This window comes from Protomyctophum parallelum, assembly GCF_964188405.1.
Source record: "Protomyctophum parallelum genome assembly, chromosome: 4".
Taxonomy (NCBI): Eukaryota; Metazoa; Chordata; class Actinopteri; order Myctophiformes; family Myctophidae; genus Protomyctophum; species Protomyctophum parallelum.
This window is the reverse complement of record NC_139700.1, coordinates 32,455,780-32,474,167: the sequence shown is the minus strand read 5'-3', so window position 1 is coordinate 32,474,167 and position 18,388 is coordinate 32,455,780. Positions and strand designations below refer to the sequence as shown.

The 18,388-nt window shown below is 43.2% G+C and overlaps 1 protein-coding gene across 2 annotated transcripts in view; it reads right to left on the bottom strand.

Annotated features, from left to right (window-relative positions):
- Positions 1-2,981: 2,981 nt before the first annotated feature.
- Positions 2,982-18,388, bottom strand: part of LOC310857942 (protein MTSS 2-like) — a 42,646-nt gene continuing 27,239 nt past the window's right edge. The window contains exons 4-15 of one of the 2 annotated variants that reach the window (XM_083763977.1): positions 17,835-17,919; positions 16,264-16,355; positions 16,070-16,144; positions 14,008-14,165; positions 13,617-13,724; positions 12,545-12,642; positions 11,534-11,666; positions 7,618-7,692; positions 6,978-7,118; positions 5,886-6,062; positions 4,707-4,875; positions 2,982-4,422 (exon numbers count right to left, since the gene is read on the bottom strand). In XM_083763977.1, the coding sequence (XP_083620103.1) occupies positions 3,623-4,422; positions 4,707-4,875; positions 5,886-6,062; positions 6,978-7,118; positions 7,618-7,692; positions 11,534-11,666; positions 12,545-12,642; positions 13,617-13,724; positions 14,008-14,165; positions 16,070-16,144; positions 16,264-16,355; positions 17,835-17,919 (2,111 nt within the window). In that variant the 3' untranslated portion in view covers positions 2,982-3,622. The remainder of the gene's footprint in view (positions 4,423-4,706; positions 4,876-5,885; positions 6,063-6,977; positions 7,119-7,617; positions 7,693-11,533; positions 11,667-12,544; positions 12,643-13,616; positions 13,725-14,007; positions 14,166-16,069; positions 16,145-16,263; positions 16,356-17,834; positions 17,920-18,388) is intronic. The other variant, XM_083763978.1, reaches the window with a different exon arrangement.

Genomic DNA, 18,388 nt, shown 5'->3' with positions numbered 1-18,388 from the left:
ACAAATGTCAGAAGCTTCAGTAGCATTGGGTTCTGCTTGGAGGGCTAGGTGGGCTACGGCTGAGTTTACATCCTGATATGAAAGAAAATATTTCTAAGGTTGTTACAGTATGTGTATCCTATGGACAATCAAAATCAGTTGGGAATATATTTATAATTATATATGGCATAATGGCACCATAATTATATATGGCACACTGACTATCACGAAAATGAAAACATCCTGGGCACTTCATGTGAAAAAGGTTGCAGACCCCGTAGGGCGTAGGCTATGTGCCACTAACTGCATTAAGTGACTAGTTAATGCATGCATGATTTAAAAAAACATGAAATTCTGTGCGGATAGCTGCTCTTTTTCTCATATTGGTGGGCACTGGTAACTGTCACTAATAATTTGAGCCTGTGATGATCAAATACTGAGAGTTGCATAATAATAACATGCAGCCCTGAAACCATAGCCTGAAACCAATTAACCATTTATCGAATCTGACAGAATCGATAAATGCATCTACGAGAGTCTAAATGTTGGGCTACTTGGGGTGTAAATAATGCACACATACTGTATGTGCCATACAGTATAGCCTAGCCTCTCACATACACACACACACGCACACACACACACACACACACACACACACACACACACACACACACACACACGTACTACATACCACTCTTTCTTGTAGTTTCAGACCTTTCAGACACGTTATTCCATCCTTTTTACAGTACACAATCATTGACAAAACATTTTCCATAGGCATTTTCAGCGTGGGAAAAGTTCCTGGTAACTTCCTGAAAAACTATTGTGGCCAGCCCTCGGGCCAGCCGCCCAAGTATTTTGCGTCCGAGCATAGACATGGTAACGCCCCGCCTGCCTCTGATTGGCCTACCCTTCACTGTAGATTCACGCTGTGGGCGTAGCCTAGTCCACTTGCCAGAATGTAAACCCAGGCATGTACACCAAAGTTTTATGTTAGAAATGGGTATGGGTCTATGTATGGGTCCCCAGCATGTATGAACTGCCGGATGCTAATTTGCAATTTTCATAATTGGCATTATATTTGACCATACCATTAATTAACAACCTATAGAAGGAAAGAAAATCATCATGCTTTATGTAGCATGTGACATATCAAACTAGGGGGGTTTCATGATGCTGAATCCATTCCAAGCATTAGTTTTGCACAAAAAACACTCATTGGGGTACTAAAAACGGCCATAGCCGTCATCACAAATATGATGATGTCAGCACATTAAGGTCTGACATCAAGTGGCCGCTTTTAGCCCAAGGAGTGTTTTTTGTGCAAAACTAATGCTTGGAATGGATTCAGCACCATGAAACCCCCTAGTTCAACATGCAAGTTAGCATCTGGCAGTTTCTACATGCTGGGGACCCAAACTCAACATTTCTAACATAAAACCTTTGTGTAGGCCTAAGCCTATACTCAACATGCAGGTTCACAATGGGGCTCTATATGGGCTGGCAAGTACACTATGGGTAAAAGCATAGGGTAAAGGCGGTTAAAATAAATACACTATCTGTTTCTGTGATTATGAAAGGGGTTTACTGTCTTACATAGAGTAAGACAGAATTACGACATTGAGGGGGGCAGAAACAGCCCGGTCACGTGCGAGCCCATAGACTCCAATGCATTCTGTTCAAATAGGGACAAACCAATAGAAGTCTATGTAGAAGAGCCTGAAGTGAACAGAGTTGTCGTAACTCTGTCTTACTCTATGGCTCTGACTATGCTGTGATAGCTGGTTACGTTGCTGTATTTATTATGCAATGTGACGTTTTTCTGTGTCTGGTCGAGGCCAAAGGTTATTTTAGTTACTTTTCTGACCCTGGCTAGATGATGAAGTTATATTCTCTCGTAGCCACACATTATGATGTTACCACAACTTTAAAATAATAATAAAACACAATGTCCCTTTAGGGCAGGTATTATTCTATTCCAGCCTTGTTTATATTAAATCAGTCCTACCACAATCAAACATACATTTCAATTTGTAGTTATTTATTGCACCTTTACTGATAGGCCTACGAAGAATTAAACGCTTATTCCTAGTTCTTAATAGATTTATTTTAGTGTGTAATCTTGACGGCATTGCAAATAGGGCAAACCACAATGCTCTTTTCAAGAATAAATACAAGTTTCAATCAATTTTACAATAAAAAGCCTTTTTAATTGCAGAATATATTGACAGTACAGTACAGCAATAAAAACACTGCCATATTGCTTCCATTTTACATGAATTACACAGTTGGTGTTCGGCTTATGAAACAAAACATGAATACAGTAATACACATACAGTAATGATGATGACAACACAACATACAGACACTCACCCTCCAATCAGAGCTGGCTGTGTTCATTCAGAAATGCCACAATAATAATAATAATAATAATAATAATAATTAAAAAGGATACAAATAAAGAGCAAAGAGCATTCAGTCACCACAGCAGTGATGCCAAAACATTTAGTTTCTCTTTCAGCTCAAGACCAAAAAAGATAAATTTGATGTCTCTCCGGGACCCAAACTATAGTGAAAATAGCCGATCTACAAGCTTGTGTAAAGATCATTTTCCTTAATGGAATTTCTTTATGAAAAACCTTTGAAATGATGCTGTAATATACATTATTCTTTTAAATGTAGGGGGGGAGAAAAGAAAAAGGGATATTTACTCACAACCCATAATAATGGGTCTGCGACAAACAAATGGGTCCCGACCCACTGTTTGAGAAACACTGCAGCAGTGACCACCAGGACCACCTGGGCAGTGGGCACAGTGACGGTATGCCACCCTGACATGGGCACAGAGGCTACGCTCGCATTGGCAGCACAAGTTTTGTATACCAGATTGGAATGAGATTGTGTTCTATCAAGTCTGAAGTCTGAACACAAGGAAGCAGTTTTTCTTTTTATTCATTATAATTTCTTTTTTTTTGCTGGTCAGATTTAAACACATTCCTAGGTGGTTTGAAAGGTGATTTAAATCCGATTTCTAAAGATGTGTCTCAGTCTGGACACTGACGCCTCATTTATACTTCATCGTATGATGGTGCTGCTCACTGAAAATAGCTGATCTGTAAACTCTCGAGTCACAACGCATCGCAGGGTGAGCTGGTAGATCAGCTTATTTTCATATAAGTTAAACATTATTCACACACCTGTTTTACGTCATTACTACACAGCAACCAATGCAGATAGGTCATCGATGCAGTCCTAAAGATCAGTTCCTAAAGATCAGTCCTAAAGATCGGTATTGAGAAATAAATTGGATGCTGCAGTCTGAACAAAGCCAGAGATAACGCAGAAGTACAACCACAAGAGCCCATAGAGGAAGAAACAAAGAAATAAAACAACCAAACAAATATGGGTTACTTTGTACGTACACGCGCGATACATACATGACAACAAATGACATGTCGTGACATTGTCCGTTAGTCGTTCATATTCAGCGTCTATATATTTGTTTTATCCACTCATTGCATGTTCGGTTCACTCATCTGGAGTCCCTGTCCATGTATTATGATGAGTGCTTGTTTTATGTTACTACAGAGCTCGTTAGTTTAAGGGCACCACAGGCGCACCACACCCTCCTCTAACCAATCAGCTACCGCTGGATCCTGGGGGCCGATCTGTCATCCGTCACCGACTTGCGGAGCCGCACGCCACGGCGAATGGACACCAGCACGTCCACCTCGTCCTTCGGCGTGGAGGTCATTACCTGGGCCCCGAGAGGGGTCGAATAAGCCATCTCACCGGGCAGCGATGGGAAGGGGAACTGCCCCTCGCCCAGGGCGTGGGCGCTGGCCACCAGCTCGCCTATCTTCTCCACCAGGCTGTGGCGGTTGGCGGCCAGCAAGGGATCCTCCTCGACGCTGTGGCCGGCCTGCAGGGCATACGCGCTCCTGTCCGTCACGGCTCCGGAGCCCCAGGTCGTGTCGGGCAGGCTCAGCCGCTTGGGGGAGGCCCTCATGTACTCGCTGGCGCCAGGGTCGTCGCCGTACAGGAACTCCTCGCTACCCGCACAGTGATGGGTCGGGCTCGGGTAGAGTTTCGGAGAGTTTGGGACCGTCGGGGTCTTCACCGGGACAATGGGGGGGCGGATGGGGATGGGGCCCGATGTAGACGGCGTGCGCCTCACCCCGGTTTTGGAGGACGGGGTGCGGCGGATGGTGGCCGTGCCAGACGTGATGACTCCGGAGCCTCCCGGCGACACGCCATTGGTCACCCCAGGCGGGGTCTTGCCGGCGGGCAGACCCGCGGTGCTTGCCGGCCTTTTGGTTTGGATCATGCGGCGGTAGTTCTGAGCGATGTTGCTGTGGCGCGGGATGGTGGAGGACTTGTCGAAGTCCGCCTGCCCCTCACTCTCAGCATCCCCGTTCAACGAGTAGCACTCATAGTCCGACCCTGAAAGGAAATGAAAGTCATGAGATGCCATGAGACAACCTAGCAACTTATTATAGTTTAGTAAAGTGAGCTTGCTAGTTTGCTGGTTTTCTTTTTTTTTAAGGGCATAGTTTTAGTGTTATAGTGTGTTATATTTGAACAACAAGTGTTTGAATAATTTTGCATTTATTTAACACAATCCCTGGCCCAAAACATTTTAGATGGGGGGGTCCTCAGCCAAATATATATCAATGTAGGGGTCCATGGCATGAAAAGGTCTTCTTCAAGCACTGAGCCAGTGTTACCTTGCGAGGGGATGGTGTCCTCCGAGCAGGACGGGGTGTTGGTCTGCGTGCTATACCCACTGGAGCACTGCAGAGAGTCTCTGCTGCTCTTCTGCTGGTGCTCCATGCTCAGCCCTCGGGTCAGAACCATGGCCAGAGTGCTGGCTGCAGGGGACAGGGGCTCCCCATGCTGGAGAACAGATCAGACATGCATAAATGAATCCTTATCAATCCATACACAGAGAGAGAGAGAGAGTGGCAGGCAAACACCAAACCATGCATAAAGATGAGCAGACATTTACATTCATGGCACAGTGACAGTTCCCTATGCTGTATACACATAGGCAGTTTTGGTCATTTCAAACAAGATTTAATGTTTTTTTTGTTGTGTTTTCTTCTTCTTTTTCATTAATTCAATAACAATGGCTTCTTCTCAGTATGCAAACTTCCCAGGAAAATAAAGGCTGTAGTTTCTATTAGCTTGGAATCCGAATCGTTGATGTCATTAGTAGGCAGGTTTCTGAACTGTCCAGTGTCCATAGCCCACCAATGATGTCATTAGTAGGCAGGTTTCTGAACCGTCCAGTGTCCTTAGCCCACCAATGATGTCATTAGTAGGCAGGTTTCTGAACTGTCCAGTGTCCATAGCCCACCAATGAGACACAGACAAGACAACAATGGTGCCATCTCATATAGTGTATTAATGAGGACAAATTATCCAAAGAGGAGGTTGAAAATACTAGAAAGTGCCCCTTTAAAGGGACACTTCACCCATTTTGCAAAAAAATATATGTTAATGACGTTTAGAAGATTTAGAACACTTTCCTGGGGGTCTTTGTGTGTAAAATGTGGTTTTAGATATTTGAGATTTTAGCAGTGAACCCAGTGTCTCTGATGTCATGGACACTATGCTCACTTACTTCCTGGACTACATGTTGTCTCAGTAAGACAGCCCTCAACCTATCCACAAGGAGGAGTGCACCAACACATTATGGTAATTGTGGTCCAGGAAGGAAGTGAGCCCAGAGTCCATAGCCAAATTCCAATACCGCAACTTTCACACTCGCTCACTCCCCTCGCGTCCTCCACTCGCTCCTCGGCTCCGAAAAATGGCACTAAATGGATTACAGGTTGCATTTGGCTCCATTTCAACATTCCTCTGAGTCAAATGAGCGGTGAGGATTTGTACTGCATGCATACCTTGACTGCGATGCCTCCTGGTCCAATCCTGGAGCGGTGTGGATCATCCGGATGCATGCCAGAGTAGCTGTGAGGACTGGAAGGAGCTTCCTGTTCCCTCATGCGATCCAGAGACTCTCTCCTCCGCTGCAGGGTGCTGGCCAATGAGGGCTCGTAGGGACTGGATTTGGCCCAATCCTGCAGCATTAGATAGAACCGTCAGGGTACGTTTCCCTGCATCCGCATCTAGGCTTCCCCCCCAAGACCTGTCTAGTGTCTACCAACACGGCAGTTCTCCACAGTCTTCCATTTTCGTTACAAAGTGGAAAACTGTTAAATACTGTGTGGCTCATGAACTGGTTAGATACTATGGTTAAAGCTGCGATCCAAACGTAATTCAAAGGATGCCGGGAAAACATTATAATAACCAATCTGTATGGGAAAGTATGTTAATATAACTAGAAGATCGGGGTAACACTTTACTTAAAGGTTGGGTATGATGCATTATAATCACATTTATAATGAATTTATTTATAATTAACTTACAATACACTTATAACAAGGCTTATGAAGTATCATAAGTGCTGGTCAGACTCATAATGCATTAGAAGCTCAACCAAGCAGTTATAACCATAACTTAGTCCGTTATAAAGTGCCTTTGCAGTGTAAATGGATAGCCTATAATGCATTATGAGTTATGACCAATCGCTTTAATACTTCATAAACCTTGTGATGCTTTGTAGCCCTGACCTTTATGTAAAGTATTACCGTAGATTGTACTAGTCCCTGGTGTTGTTGGGTAGGATATCTACTAGTTGACAAGTAGTACATAAGTGCAATATCTCCCCGGGCCAAGTGGGGAGGTTGACATCCCATGTATGACATGAATGATATGGATTGCAGCTTTAATATGGGTAGAGTACAGCATGTCAATGAAATTACAATAGGTTAAACCAGCTCAGTTTAGAGGTTGTTTTCATGTACAGATTAGAGGCAAGAGGAAATTGTGATTTGGAGCGAAAAAGAAGCAAAAATAAAGGCTTTTCAACAAAAAAAAGAAAACCAAAAAAGTTAAAAGAAATAAAATAAAGAAACGTGCAAATGAAAACAAACCTTCCAGCTAGGAACCTTTGAAGTGGGTGAGGGGGTGTTGGATCCGGGGGAGTGGTTAAATGTGGGGGACGAAGGGAGTATGGTGCCAGTGTGAGAGAAAGCAGGGCGGAACGTGCCAAACGATGATGAACATGAGCCAAACTGCAGAACGGACAGACAAGTTGGAGTCAGAATGTCACAGTACATTGGTGAGAGGGGCCCGAGGGCAACTTCAAGTTAAATACCAAGGAGGGCCTATCTGCAGAGTGCAGGCACTTGGGGAATGCCCCTTCTATGGGAACGGCTCTTCAATTTCTATATGAATGAAGATGGTTATTGTGCACGTTTCCATAAAAGCCTGGGCGTTCCCTACTTTTAGTGAAATGAGCTTAGTGAAGGGGGGGGGGAGCTCCCTAAACTTAGGGGAGAGTGCCCACACAAGTGCCCACACTTGTATATTATAAAGATCAGTGAGATGATTGCAAGCGTGAGTGTGTGCATGTGTGTGTGTGCGTGAGTGACTGTATGTGTGTGGACTGTGGGTCAGCATACATGTGTGTTTGTCTTAGTGTGTTTGCATACTAAGCACGTGCTTGTGTGTGTGTTTGTGTCCGTCCAGCTGTGAGCGGACCGGTTATAGATGCATGCATGCATTACTGACCGCTGTGGGGGAGTTGCACTCGCTGACAGACTGACAGGTTTCTGAAGCCTCTGAGGAGGCCGAGCTTGTTGATTTCTGCAGGAGAGTAGTGGAAGATTGAGAGACGAGCGGAGGGAAGGAAGGCAGCAATGGAGAGGGGTGGAAAATTGGGAGATAGTGAGAGAGAGAGAGAGAGAGAGAGAGAGAGAGAGAGAGAGAGATAAATAGTTTTTTAGAGGATGCTTTTTTCCTTACGGGGATCTGTGGACAGAATACAAATTAGTTACTAAAATGATTTATTCAGGATGCTACACTGAACAGTACAATCCTATCAGGCAACAAGGATGGATTAACTTCATCACCTGTGGTTGGGGGGCAAAGGCTGAGTTGCACACGGTTGTCGCATACCGTTGGAACTATTTTCGGAGACAAAGCACCGTGTTGTACACACTGTTCTGCACTTCTGCGTCAGATGTTATGTAAAAACCCTCACACCTTTTTTTTAATCATAAATCACAGTGTGGCAGAGAGATCAGCATGGAATTGTGCACACATGGACATATCCACTCTCACTTGTGCCCCAAATTGTCAGAAAATGTATAGTCCACATATTACTGAAGTGTGTAAACATCGGAGGCAATGAGAAAACAGTGCAACAGAAGCGTAACTTAACAGACTGTGAAATCAGAATATTAGTTGAGGAGGAAGCAAACGATAAAAAATATTATTTGTCTGTGTAGTAGTGGCATATCAAAGACGACGAGGGACTGGGTGAAATGTGTTTATATATCATTGGTTCAGAGCAGTGCTTTGAGGAAGACATTTTAAAAGTTGTGGGATTTCACAAAAAAAAAAAAAAAAATCACACCCATGTGAAGTAAGTGGTGCAACTCCGTGTGGGGGTCCCTCTACTGTACCCTCTACTGTACTGTCAGTGTACTGTACTGGCACACCATATATACAGTTAATACTGTATGTGCATGTGTGTTTGTGTGTGTGTGTTAGGTTGCGCACAGGTGGTGAAAAACAAGCATGCTGTTTTCGTGCTCAGACATACCCAGGCAGCCAGCCAGCTAGCCACACACATAGTAAGTGGTTTGCACCACTTAAAAAAAGAAGTGGATGAGTAGCCACAAGGCAATAGGAGAGGAGACATAAAAACAATAGGTGAATCAAAATAAGAATATGTGTATGGATTATGAGCTGTCTGGCTGTCCACTGGACCGGTGCATGGCGTCATCAACCTCCAGGGTTGTTTTCTGAGAAAAGTATTTCAACAAATTCTAAATGATTTGCACCAGCCGGAAAAAGTGCACTAGACCAAAGAAAAGTATTTCAAGGTCCTACAAAATAAAATTCAACTTTTCTGGCTGGACTTTTTTTGGGCTCCCCTATGTCTTCTATCCCCACAAATACCCAGCTTTTCCATCATATTTGGGTTTTTATGTACAGTGGTCTCACAACAGGACAACTAATTTGGTGCTACTCTTCTTCTCTGCTTGCTCTCGAGGAAGGCAGTCACACTTTTTTCTCTCTCCCTCCCTGGTGTGTTTTCCCTGCCTGCCTGCCTGTTTGCCTGTCTCCCCCGGAGCGTCTCTTTCTACACTGTCTCTTCGTTTTTCTTTTGCCCGCCGCCCCCTCCCCTACCTCTTCTTTGTTTTTCTAAGATGTAAGGAGATTAAGTTTTGGCGCTGCGTAATGTGGCTGCCTGTTGCTGTTGTAACACTTCAATTTCCCCTCAGGGATTAATAAAGTTATCTATCTATCTATCTATCTATCTATCTATCTATCTATCTATCTATCTATCTATCTATCTACTCATGATGTCATAGGTATCTCCTTACTTTGTTTAATCCTTCATCTCTTCAGTTCCAATTTTGCATGTGTGTGTGTGTGTGTGTGTGTGTGTGTGTGTGTGTGTGTGTGTGTGTGTGTGTGTGTGTACATGTATATGTATATGTTGCTATATGAGACACAGAGGTGTATGAGACACAGATAATGAGCTCCCGGCATGAAAGGTATAGGCTACACCAGGTCTAAATGGCATAAGCGGAATACACCAATTTAGAAAATACATATATTCTTGCATAATGTCTCCATGCGAGTATATGGAGGAGAGTGAACCTTTTCTCCTTTTCAATACATACTGATCTTTATGTAGATCTGTGTTCAGCATCATTTTTATGCAGACACACATCTGGCCCCTAGAGTCCTAGAGTGTTTACGTGTGGAGAGGGTTAGGGTAAATTGTCTGGGTTCCGCCTGAAGCCTATTTTATGGCCCATCGTGCAACGGCATGATGGCCTACCGACAGGCTAACAACATGTGGTATCCACAACGTGTTGTCAGCTTGTAGATAGGCTAGTATCGACGCGCTGCACCGCTGTACGACAAAGTAGGAATCAGGCTTAAAAGTGCCAGATGGGGGAAGCATGTGGAGTTTGGATAAAGTACAATTCGATGTTCTGAGAGAACAACTGCTCTCAACTTCCGTCTGTCCCAAGCTAGCATCTGGTCCATGCCACCATTAGCAAGTCAGATAATCCCTAGGATTTGCCCCGGTGATGAAACTACACGTAATCAGTCAGATATTTTCCCAATTCATCATTAACAACGTATTACGACCTCGGAGTGAGAATGCATTCAATATGGATGAAACCAGTCTTAAGTAACCACTGTGTATATACACAAGTGTATTTGTAGTATGATAGTGCGCAAATGTATTGGCAGATCTATACATTAGCAGATCTATAAGATCACAACTTGAGCTTGTGTGTCTGCTATTTGCAGTAACATTTTGAAACATTGCAAGCTTGTAGATCAGCTTTTTTTCTTCGAAGATATTTGGTGTAGAAGGAAAAGACGAGTGGGTCAAGGATAGAGCCTCTGGGGACCACCGAAAACTAAGACAATATAGGGTTATGGCCTAGTCCAGTGACCACCGGAAACTACAACATGATGTTCCAATAGTCTGGAAACAATACTTTTTCTACACTCCTTTTCCCATACTTATCCAGACCTGGATAATATTGGTAAAATCCAATTCCATACTTTTCCATACTTTCCATACTCCCTTGTTATACTAATATAGTTCTACAACAAAGCAGTGCAATCAGTGCATGCAGTGCAGGTGGTTTTAGAGTGACTTTTCTGAAACAATAGTTGTTGGTCTTATACATTAAATAAAAATAACAGCAATTCACTCTTACTTAAGTAACATTTTGACTGAGCTACTTTTACTTGTAGTGGAGTAAATCTGAACAGGTTGTATTTGTACTCTTAAGTCTTAACTCAAGTACTGGGGTCGAGGACTCTGTCCACCTCTGGTGTTCACCGCTCACACAACAGATCTCTCTGTTTCTACTAAACCACTGACCGTTTCGGTGGTCACCTCTTCACTGGAAACTGGACTACAAATCAGTGTTGTTTTAGGCAGAACATTTTGATTTTAGTTTTAGTCATTGTCTCTTGAATAGTTTTAATTTAGTTTTAGTCACATTTTAGTCATCTGGAATGTTTTAGTGTTTGTCTAGTTTTAGTCAACTAAATATCATAAGATTTTAGTCGACTAAATCTACAGTTGATTTAGTCAACTAAAATGTATTTAGGCGGGCCTTGATGTCGTCGTAATGACTGACTTTTACACTTGCTGAAAATAGATCTGCTATTTTCAGCATGCAACCATTATACTGGATCTGTTCCACTAGTCCCCTTCCTAGCATTTTAGTCTAGTTTTTATTTGTTGACGAAATTGTCAATACATTTAGTCTTAGTATTGGTCATCATAGCTTAATTTTCATTTAGTTTCCATTTAGTTTTCGTCAGTGAAAAAAGGTAGTCGGCGAACATTTTTCGTCTTAGTTTTAGTCGACAAAAACAACACTGCTACAAATAGGCCTTTAAAGTGGTTACGGTGAAAGTGAGACAGCTCCCCTACCTGGCTGGCGATGTCAGAGGGCATGGGTGAGGGGGGCTTAGAGTGGGCGTTGGCATCCTGGGAGATGAACCCAGAGTCATGTGACGAGACGCTGCTGAGGCGGTGGGCGCCGGCAGAGGGCATCTGGAGGAGACTGGAACACACACAGACACAGACACAGACACATTTTATGTTTTATCTTGAATGGCTAAGAAATCATGCCTGCCACTAAGGATTTTAGAATAGAATATTAGAATATCCTGGTGAAAATACACTTCACAGTTCACACACAATTCAACGTTGATCACAAAAGTTATCATCACAACGGGTCGGCTAACAACATGCTTCCTCCTAACCGTCTCTTCAGTAAACAGAACATGTCCCTTGTGACTAAATAATAACATTGGAAATATTCCAGACGACTGCAGCACAATGTGTTTGATGACAACACAATTATGCTCCAATTCTCCAACAACAGGAGGAGCTGCTGATCCCTCTAATCAGGACCATCAAAGAGCATCAAAAACATCATCTGTCCTCTGATTCAGAACAGCATCACACCCTGTCTGTCGTCTATCTCATTCTAACAATGTCTGTGTGTCTGTGTGTCACTGTGACTGCCGTAGCTCCTTACTGACTGCACCAATCACTCCCACTTAATGATTATTAATGAATTTATTAGTCAATTACAAACGCACACGGGCGCAGTACCCCCCACGGCCACAATGGGGGGCAAATATCTCACAACGGGTAAGGGCTAGTAGATTAAACATGCCGAAACTACATCTCTCAACCCCCACCAGACTCCCTCATGTCAACAATCTTCATTGAATTTGTTAACAAGGGCATGTTAATTAACGAGCATTTAAGGTGAAATGGAAATAAGCCCCAGGGACGGACAGCGATAATCCTCTCTCTGTTCTTCAAATACCTGTGTGTGTGTGTGTGTGTGTGTGTGTGTGTGTGTGTGTGTGTGTGTGTGTGTGTGTGTGTGTGTGTGTGTGTGTGTGTGTGTGTGTGTGCGTGCGTTACCTGCACATGCTGCTCTTGCGGGAGCCTGCGCTGCTGGGGGAGGAGGGAGGGGTCTGGTAGGACCAGCTGAAGTCAGAACCCTTCAGGTCGCGGATCACCTGCAGGGGGCGACATCACCGCACGGTCAAGCACAAAGACCCCATGATGGGGGCCATTTGTCAAGCTAAGCTAATCAATCTTTGCTTTAACCCATTTAGACCTGAGCTCGATTCTACAAAATATCATGACAGTTTTCTGAAAAATATATGTTTCTATGTCAGTCGTTCTCAACCAATTTCATGTCAAGGCAAGGACTCCCAAAAATATATGTAATTGGCCGCCGACCCCCATCTGAAAATATGTTGTAATGAAAATCCCATAGGGTCATTTTAGATTGTGTGTTCCAACAATAAACAAATAAGGCCACCAATGAATATTAAATGTCAACTGACAGTGAAAAAGTACTCATTTTAGATTGTGTGTTCCAACAATAAACAAATAAACCCGCCAATGAATATTAAATGTCAATTGACGGTGAAAAAGTACTACATTAGTAGTAGTACTACAATAGCTACATTTTCTCTAACCACAGACGTTGCCAAATGTAACTCGTTATCATAAATGACACAGAGTCACATACCTGACTGAATCTGACCGAACTTCTTCCCTGACAAATAACGGTTTTGGACATAAAACGGTTTCCACCTGACAAACAGTGACGATGTGTTGCATGAAAACATCATGTTCAAATTGTCCAAACAAGAACAATGCAGTTCTTCTAATCAGCAGAATCAACGAGCATCAAAAACATCAGCCATCCTCTGATTTCCCTCTGATTTCCATGAGTGTCATTGATTACATATTCTTGTTTTGTATGGCCAGCACTCATTATTTGTGCACTGATTGGTTGCCTTAGCCTGGTAAACCATCGCGCTCACTCAAATTCACCATCATTTGTCTTCCGCAGACGGTTGTGGCCCCAAACAAAACGTGTAAGAGCACCAATCAGCATCTGCGCTCAGGGCCCTGTGATTGACAGATAATAATATTATTAATAAATGTTTTGTACATGTTTATTAGTATGACAGTATACCTGCTCGCTGGCTGCAGGCAGTTTGTGTGGATCTTCAGTGAGCACAGTGAGGTCATCAACAATGGCCTGTAAGTGTGTTGTCTCTCCCAGCAGGGCGATCTCTCCATTCTGGAAACAACAAAACAAACAAAACAACAAAAAAATTGAAAATGAACCACAAAATGATAAAGCTTTTTACAGACATATATAGGGTAGACAAATGTATCCTGTTTACGGTTTCCCTCAACAACCTCTGACAGAATTAGTTGTTGTTGGGCATATCCATATTTAAACTTTTTGTGAATTTTCATATTGCACTACTTTGTCATACAAGAAAAGTAGCTAAACTAGCCGGTCAACAAACTGGTTGGTTGGTTGATTTGGGGTTGATTGGGAACGGTCCCTCACTCACCACCACAGGTTGCAGCAGGTTGATGAAGTTGCAGTAGCGCCCCCTCTCTTCCAGCAGGGCTCGGCGCACCGCCTGTCTCTCCGTCTCCTCCATGAGCAGGTACATGTCACTGACGTCCTGCATGGCACTGTCCAGCTGGGGGCGCAAGTTACCCCGTCCTGACAGAGGAGAGGAGAGGAGCGAAGGAATGAGAGGAGAGGAGAGGGAGCGAGGAGAGGAGGTACGAGAGGTGAGGGAACGAGGAGATAGCAGAGGATGAATGAGAAGAGAGGGGAAAAATGAGGGGAGGAATGAGAGAAGTGTTCGTGGCAGGAGAATGATAGATGAAGAGAAGAACAGTAACAGATGTTTAGAAACACTGGACAGAAGGCTTGTTGACAACATGCTAGCACACTGTGCACAGCTAAATCCTGAGTGTTAGTTTAATCACTTAAGCGTCATTTTATATTTTTGGCAATTTGAAAAAAGACAAATCTACAAGTCCAACGTGTTTGCATTCGTCACACATTGTGACCTTAAAGATCTGCTGTTTTCGAAAGAAAAAAAAACAACTACTTTTACTGGTTCATTTGGTTAACTCTCAGAGTTACAGACCTGTTAAGGGTCCATTTGGAAAACCCTAAGGAGGGTCTCTGGACCACACTTTGAGAACCACTGATGTACAGTATCTAGTATTTTTGCACTCTCAGGGTTAAACTAGCACTCAGAATGACGGTGTCTGTCTGTCTGTGTGTGTGTGTGTGTGTGTGTGTGTGTGTGTGTGTGTGTGTGTGTGTGTGTGTGTGTGTGTGTGTGTGTGTGTGTGTGTGTGTGTGTGTGTGTGTGTGTGTGTGTGTGTGTGTGTGTGTGTGCGAGCTGAAATCACATGTAAACATGACAGCCAGATGGTCCCACATATACAAGTAAGTGAATGAGAATCATGGAACGTTGTTAAGTTGAAATGAGATGACACAACCACGGGGCAACACGTGGCGACACAGAGTCCCTGGAATGAATGATTAAATGTGAACACACTGTTTCTACAGGAAGCCACTCAAAAGGATGATGCAGCACAAATACAAATGGGTACAAATGGGTACAAATGGGACAGCATGCAACACCATTACAATGTTTTGAAGGCTTGTGAAACACACGCACGTGCGGCGTGCGCAAACACAGACACGCGCACACACTCTCTCTCAACAATGATCACAATGCACACATATACATACGTACATAGTACATATACGTACATATCGTCGCTGTTGAAACAAACCTTGTATTGCCATATTTCTACTGAAAGTAGCAACACTACTGGTATTTAAAAAAAGTATTAACAACAGCTAATAACTAAATAATAACTAGCCTACATTGGAGTCCACAGGTTCTTTTTCAGGGGTTTTTGACAAGATTTCCACCCAACAGCGGCGATATACAATGCAGTAACGAACAGCACACATACCTAACAGCTCTACAGCCAGGGAACAGAGCAGGAAGAAAGAAATAGGAGGGAGGTTGCAGGAGTTGACAGGAGAGGGGAGGTGGGGAGGTAGAAACAAATAAACGGAAATGTTAGCGATGTCAAATAATGACATGTAAGCATTGCATGTAAGAATAGTAGTGCGTACCGGCTCTGTGTGTCAGTGTCATATATGAAAATAACAGACTGAATAAATGCCCTAAAGCAGCAGTAATGTAAGTAGGAAGCAATAAGCCAAAGGGGAGATTGCTTTCATACAACCATGCAAAGTGATAACTTTAAATGAATCCCCAGTTCCCTGTTGATTGGATTGTCATTTTACTTTACAGTCAGTAGATGGCGCCATACACTCACAAAGCTGAGAGTGGCTGAGCCAAGTTTAAAAATAACAGCCATAGAAACTAGAGGAACCACTGCTCTGGCCTCCCAATGCCAAAGCGCCAGCGCTCACCCAGCAGTCTGCTGTCACCAGTCATTTCTCGCCCTCAGGGCGTCTCACTGGTAGAACGTCAGTGGTTACGAGCCACAGTGTAGACACAGTTCAGGTTGGGTGCACTTTCATAGATTCATAGATTGATATCAAGTGGCATATTTTTCCCTCACCTTTCCGGGCCTTCTTCTGGAGTTTCATGGTGTCTGATGATTTCCTCTTGATCTCCTGGCGAGACCGCTTGTATTCTGAACGGAGGAATTGCAGGCATTTCAATTTCATTCAGCGTTCATTTTGTAAAATGAATGTTTCCTCCAGAAGAGACCAGTATAGTCTCCTCTCCTCTCCTGCATTGTTCATGTTTCACCTTTGGCATGGTCTTTGTCCAGCTGGTTTGCTGTCTTCTTCCATTCTTCTATTCTGTCTTGCAGTGGAGTGACGAGGCCTTCCATAAGAGCACTGAGAAGAGTGTAAAGGACAGGAGAGGAGAGGTTAAGGAGGGGAATGATATTCGTCCTATTTTGGAGAGAGAGACTGTTTTTGGTCTAAAAGTCATGCAAAAGAAAAGTTAAAGGGCTTAATTACATCTGGGCTAGAGACATTAAAATACAACAATGCAATATATCAAAGGATAAAGCTTCTTATGTGACGTGTTAAAGGGTTAGTTCAGATTTATTTTTACTTAAAGCTATCCCTTTTTAGTGGTTGCAAAGGTATTAATTGATTGCCTGAGTCCTGTGGTGGGAGTTCTGGTCTGGTTTTGGTGAATATTAAGTAGTTCCAGTGATTTGGTGGGGACACTGTGGGCCACTCTTTAGCATAGTTCATATTGTTGACCTATTTCTACCATATAGCGCAGCTTTCGTTCAACTTTGACCCCTCTGTCACATAGAACAATTTTTGTGAAAACTAGACTAAAATGTTAGGACTATAGTGGACAAGAGATTCAGTATACGTCATTTTACACTTGGTTGCATGCTGAAAATAGCCGATCTACAAGCTCAACGCGTCGCAGCGCGAAGTGTAAGATCAGCCAATACGACGGCATCAAGGCCTGCTAAAATACATTTTAGTCGACTAAATCAACTGTAGACGTAGTCGACTAAAATCGTATGTTATTTAGTCGACTAAAACTAGACTAACAATAAAATATTCCAGATGACTAAAATGTGACTAATACTAAATTAAAACTATTCAAAAGACTATGACTAAAACTAAAATCTAAATTTGCTGCCAAAATCAACACTGGTGGTCAGGTAGGACCCCAGTTGACTAGTGGTACTGCATGTCAGTGCAAAGTGCAATATATCCTCTCCCCAAATGGGCTTCCTGTCTTAGCTCAGCAGCAGTAGAAAATGTGGTGCTTGTGCCCGGTTCGAATCTCAGGAAGGAAAATACTGTACATTAAGAAAATTATACTTTTACACCTCAAAGAGTTTAAAACTATCATTATACCCGTCCATAGGCAGAGACTAAGGGCCGATTCATACTCCTATTTTACCGCTGTTTTGGCGCTGTAGTGCCGAAAAGATTTCGGCTCATTAGAAATGTTCAGTAGCACCGAAGAGCCGACTTTAGGACGGTACCCCTACTACCCCCCCCCCCCCCCCCCCCCCCGAACCTCAAATGACGTCACATTGTTGGTTTTACAGCGCCGAACCGACTTTTATTCGGCTCTAAAATAGGAGTATGAATCGGCCCTAAAAGGACCCTAGCATGTGCAGAAGAAGTCTCATCCTTCTAGCAGCTTGTTTCTGATTAGAATTATAGTGTGATGCATTTGCCCCCCTGTTACTTTTTTACCCCAGTCTCCCCCACATAAGAGTTATGGATTGCTTAGTTTAACCGCCATTCCAACATACCTAAAACACAACAGACTGTGAAGAGAAGGACGGAGAGAATTCAGCAGTGTGAGGGAGGAAATCACAAATCACTTACTTGGTGAAGTGACGTAGTTTGGTTTCGATGCTGCGGTGACGCATACACATCCTTGTCAGAGCTGAGCCAATGTCCCTGGTGGCACCTGGAAAGACACAGAACCAAGAAACTGTCAGCCTATAAATGACAAGATATATAAATATATGTGATCGGAGATTAAAGCAAGGCAAAGTAGAACACAACAAGGTCTAAATCAATCAACAACTCGGAACAAAGTATATTGTTGACTGGAGTCCCCTATAGGAGGTCTATGGTCATTAGTTCTTCTCAACCTTTTCAGGCTGCGACCCAAAAGAATCATAATTGAACTGGGACACCTCCGCCCAACCCACCCTGGAATGTATGAGTTGCGGCATTCAATTTAGTTTGACTCAGTGCCACAGATACATATTGCGAAAATAGCAGATCTACAAGCTCACAACACCTTGCGTTGTGAAGCAAGTTTGTAGATCGACTATTTTCACAATTGTTGCCCTCTTTCTTATAACATTTGACAATTTGTCCACTTTTTAAGTATAGTTTGTCGGTTACTTTTGATGCAGCAATGGTCTTTT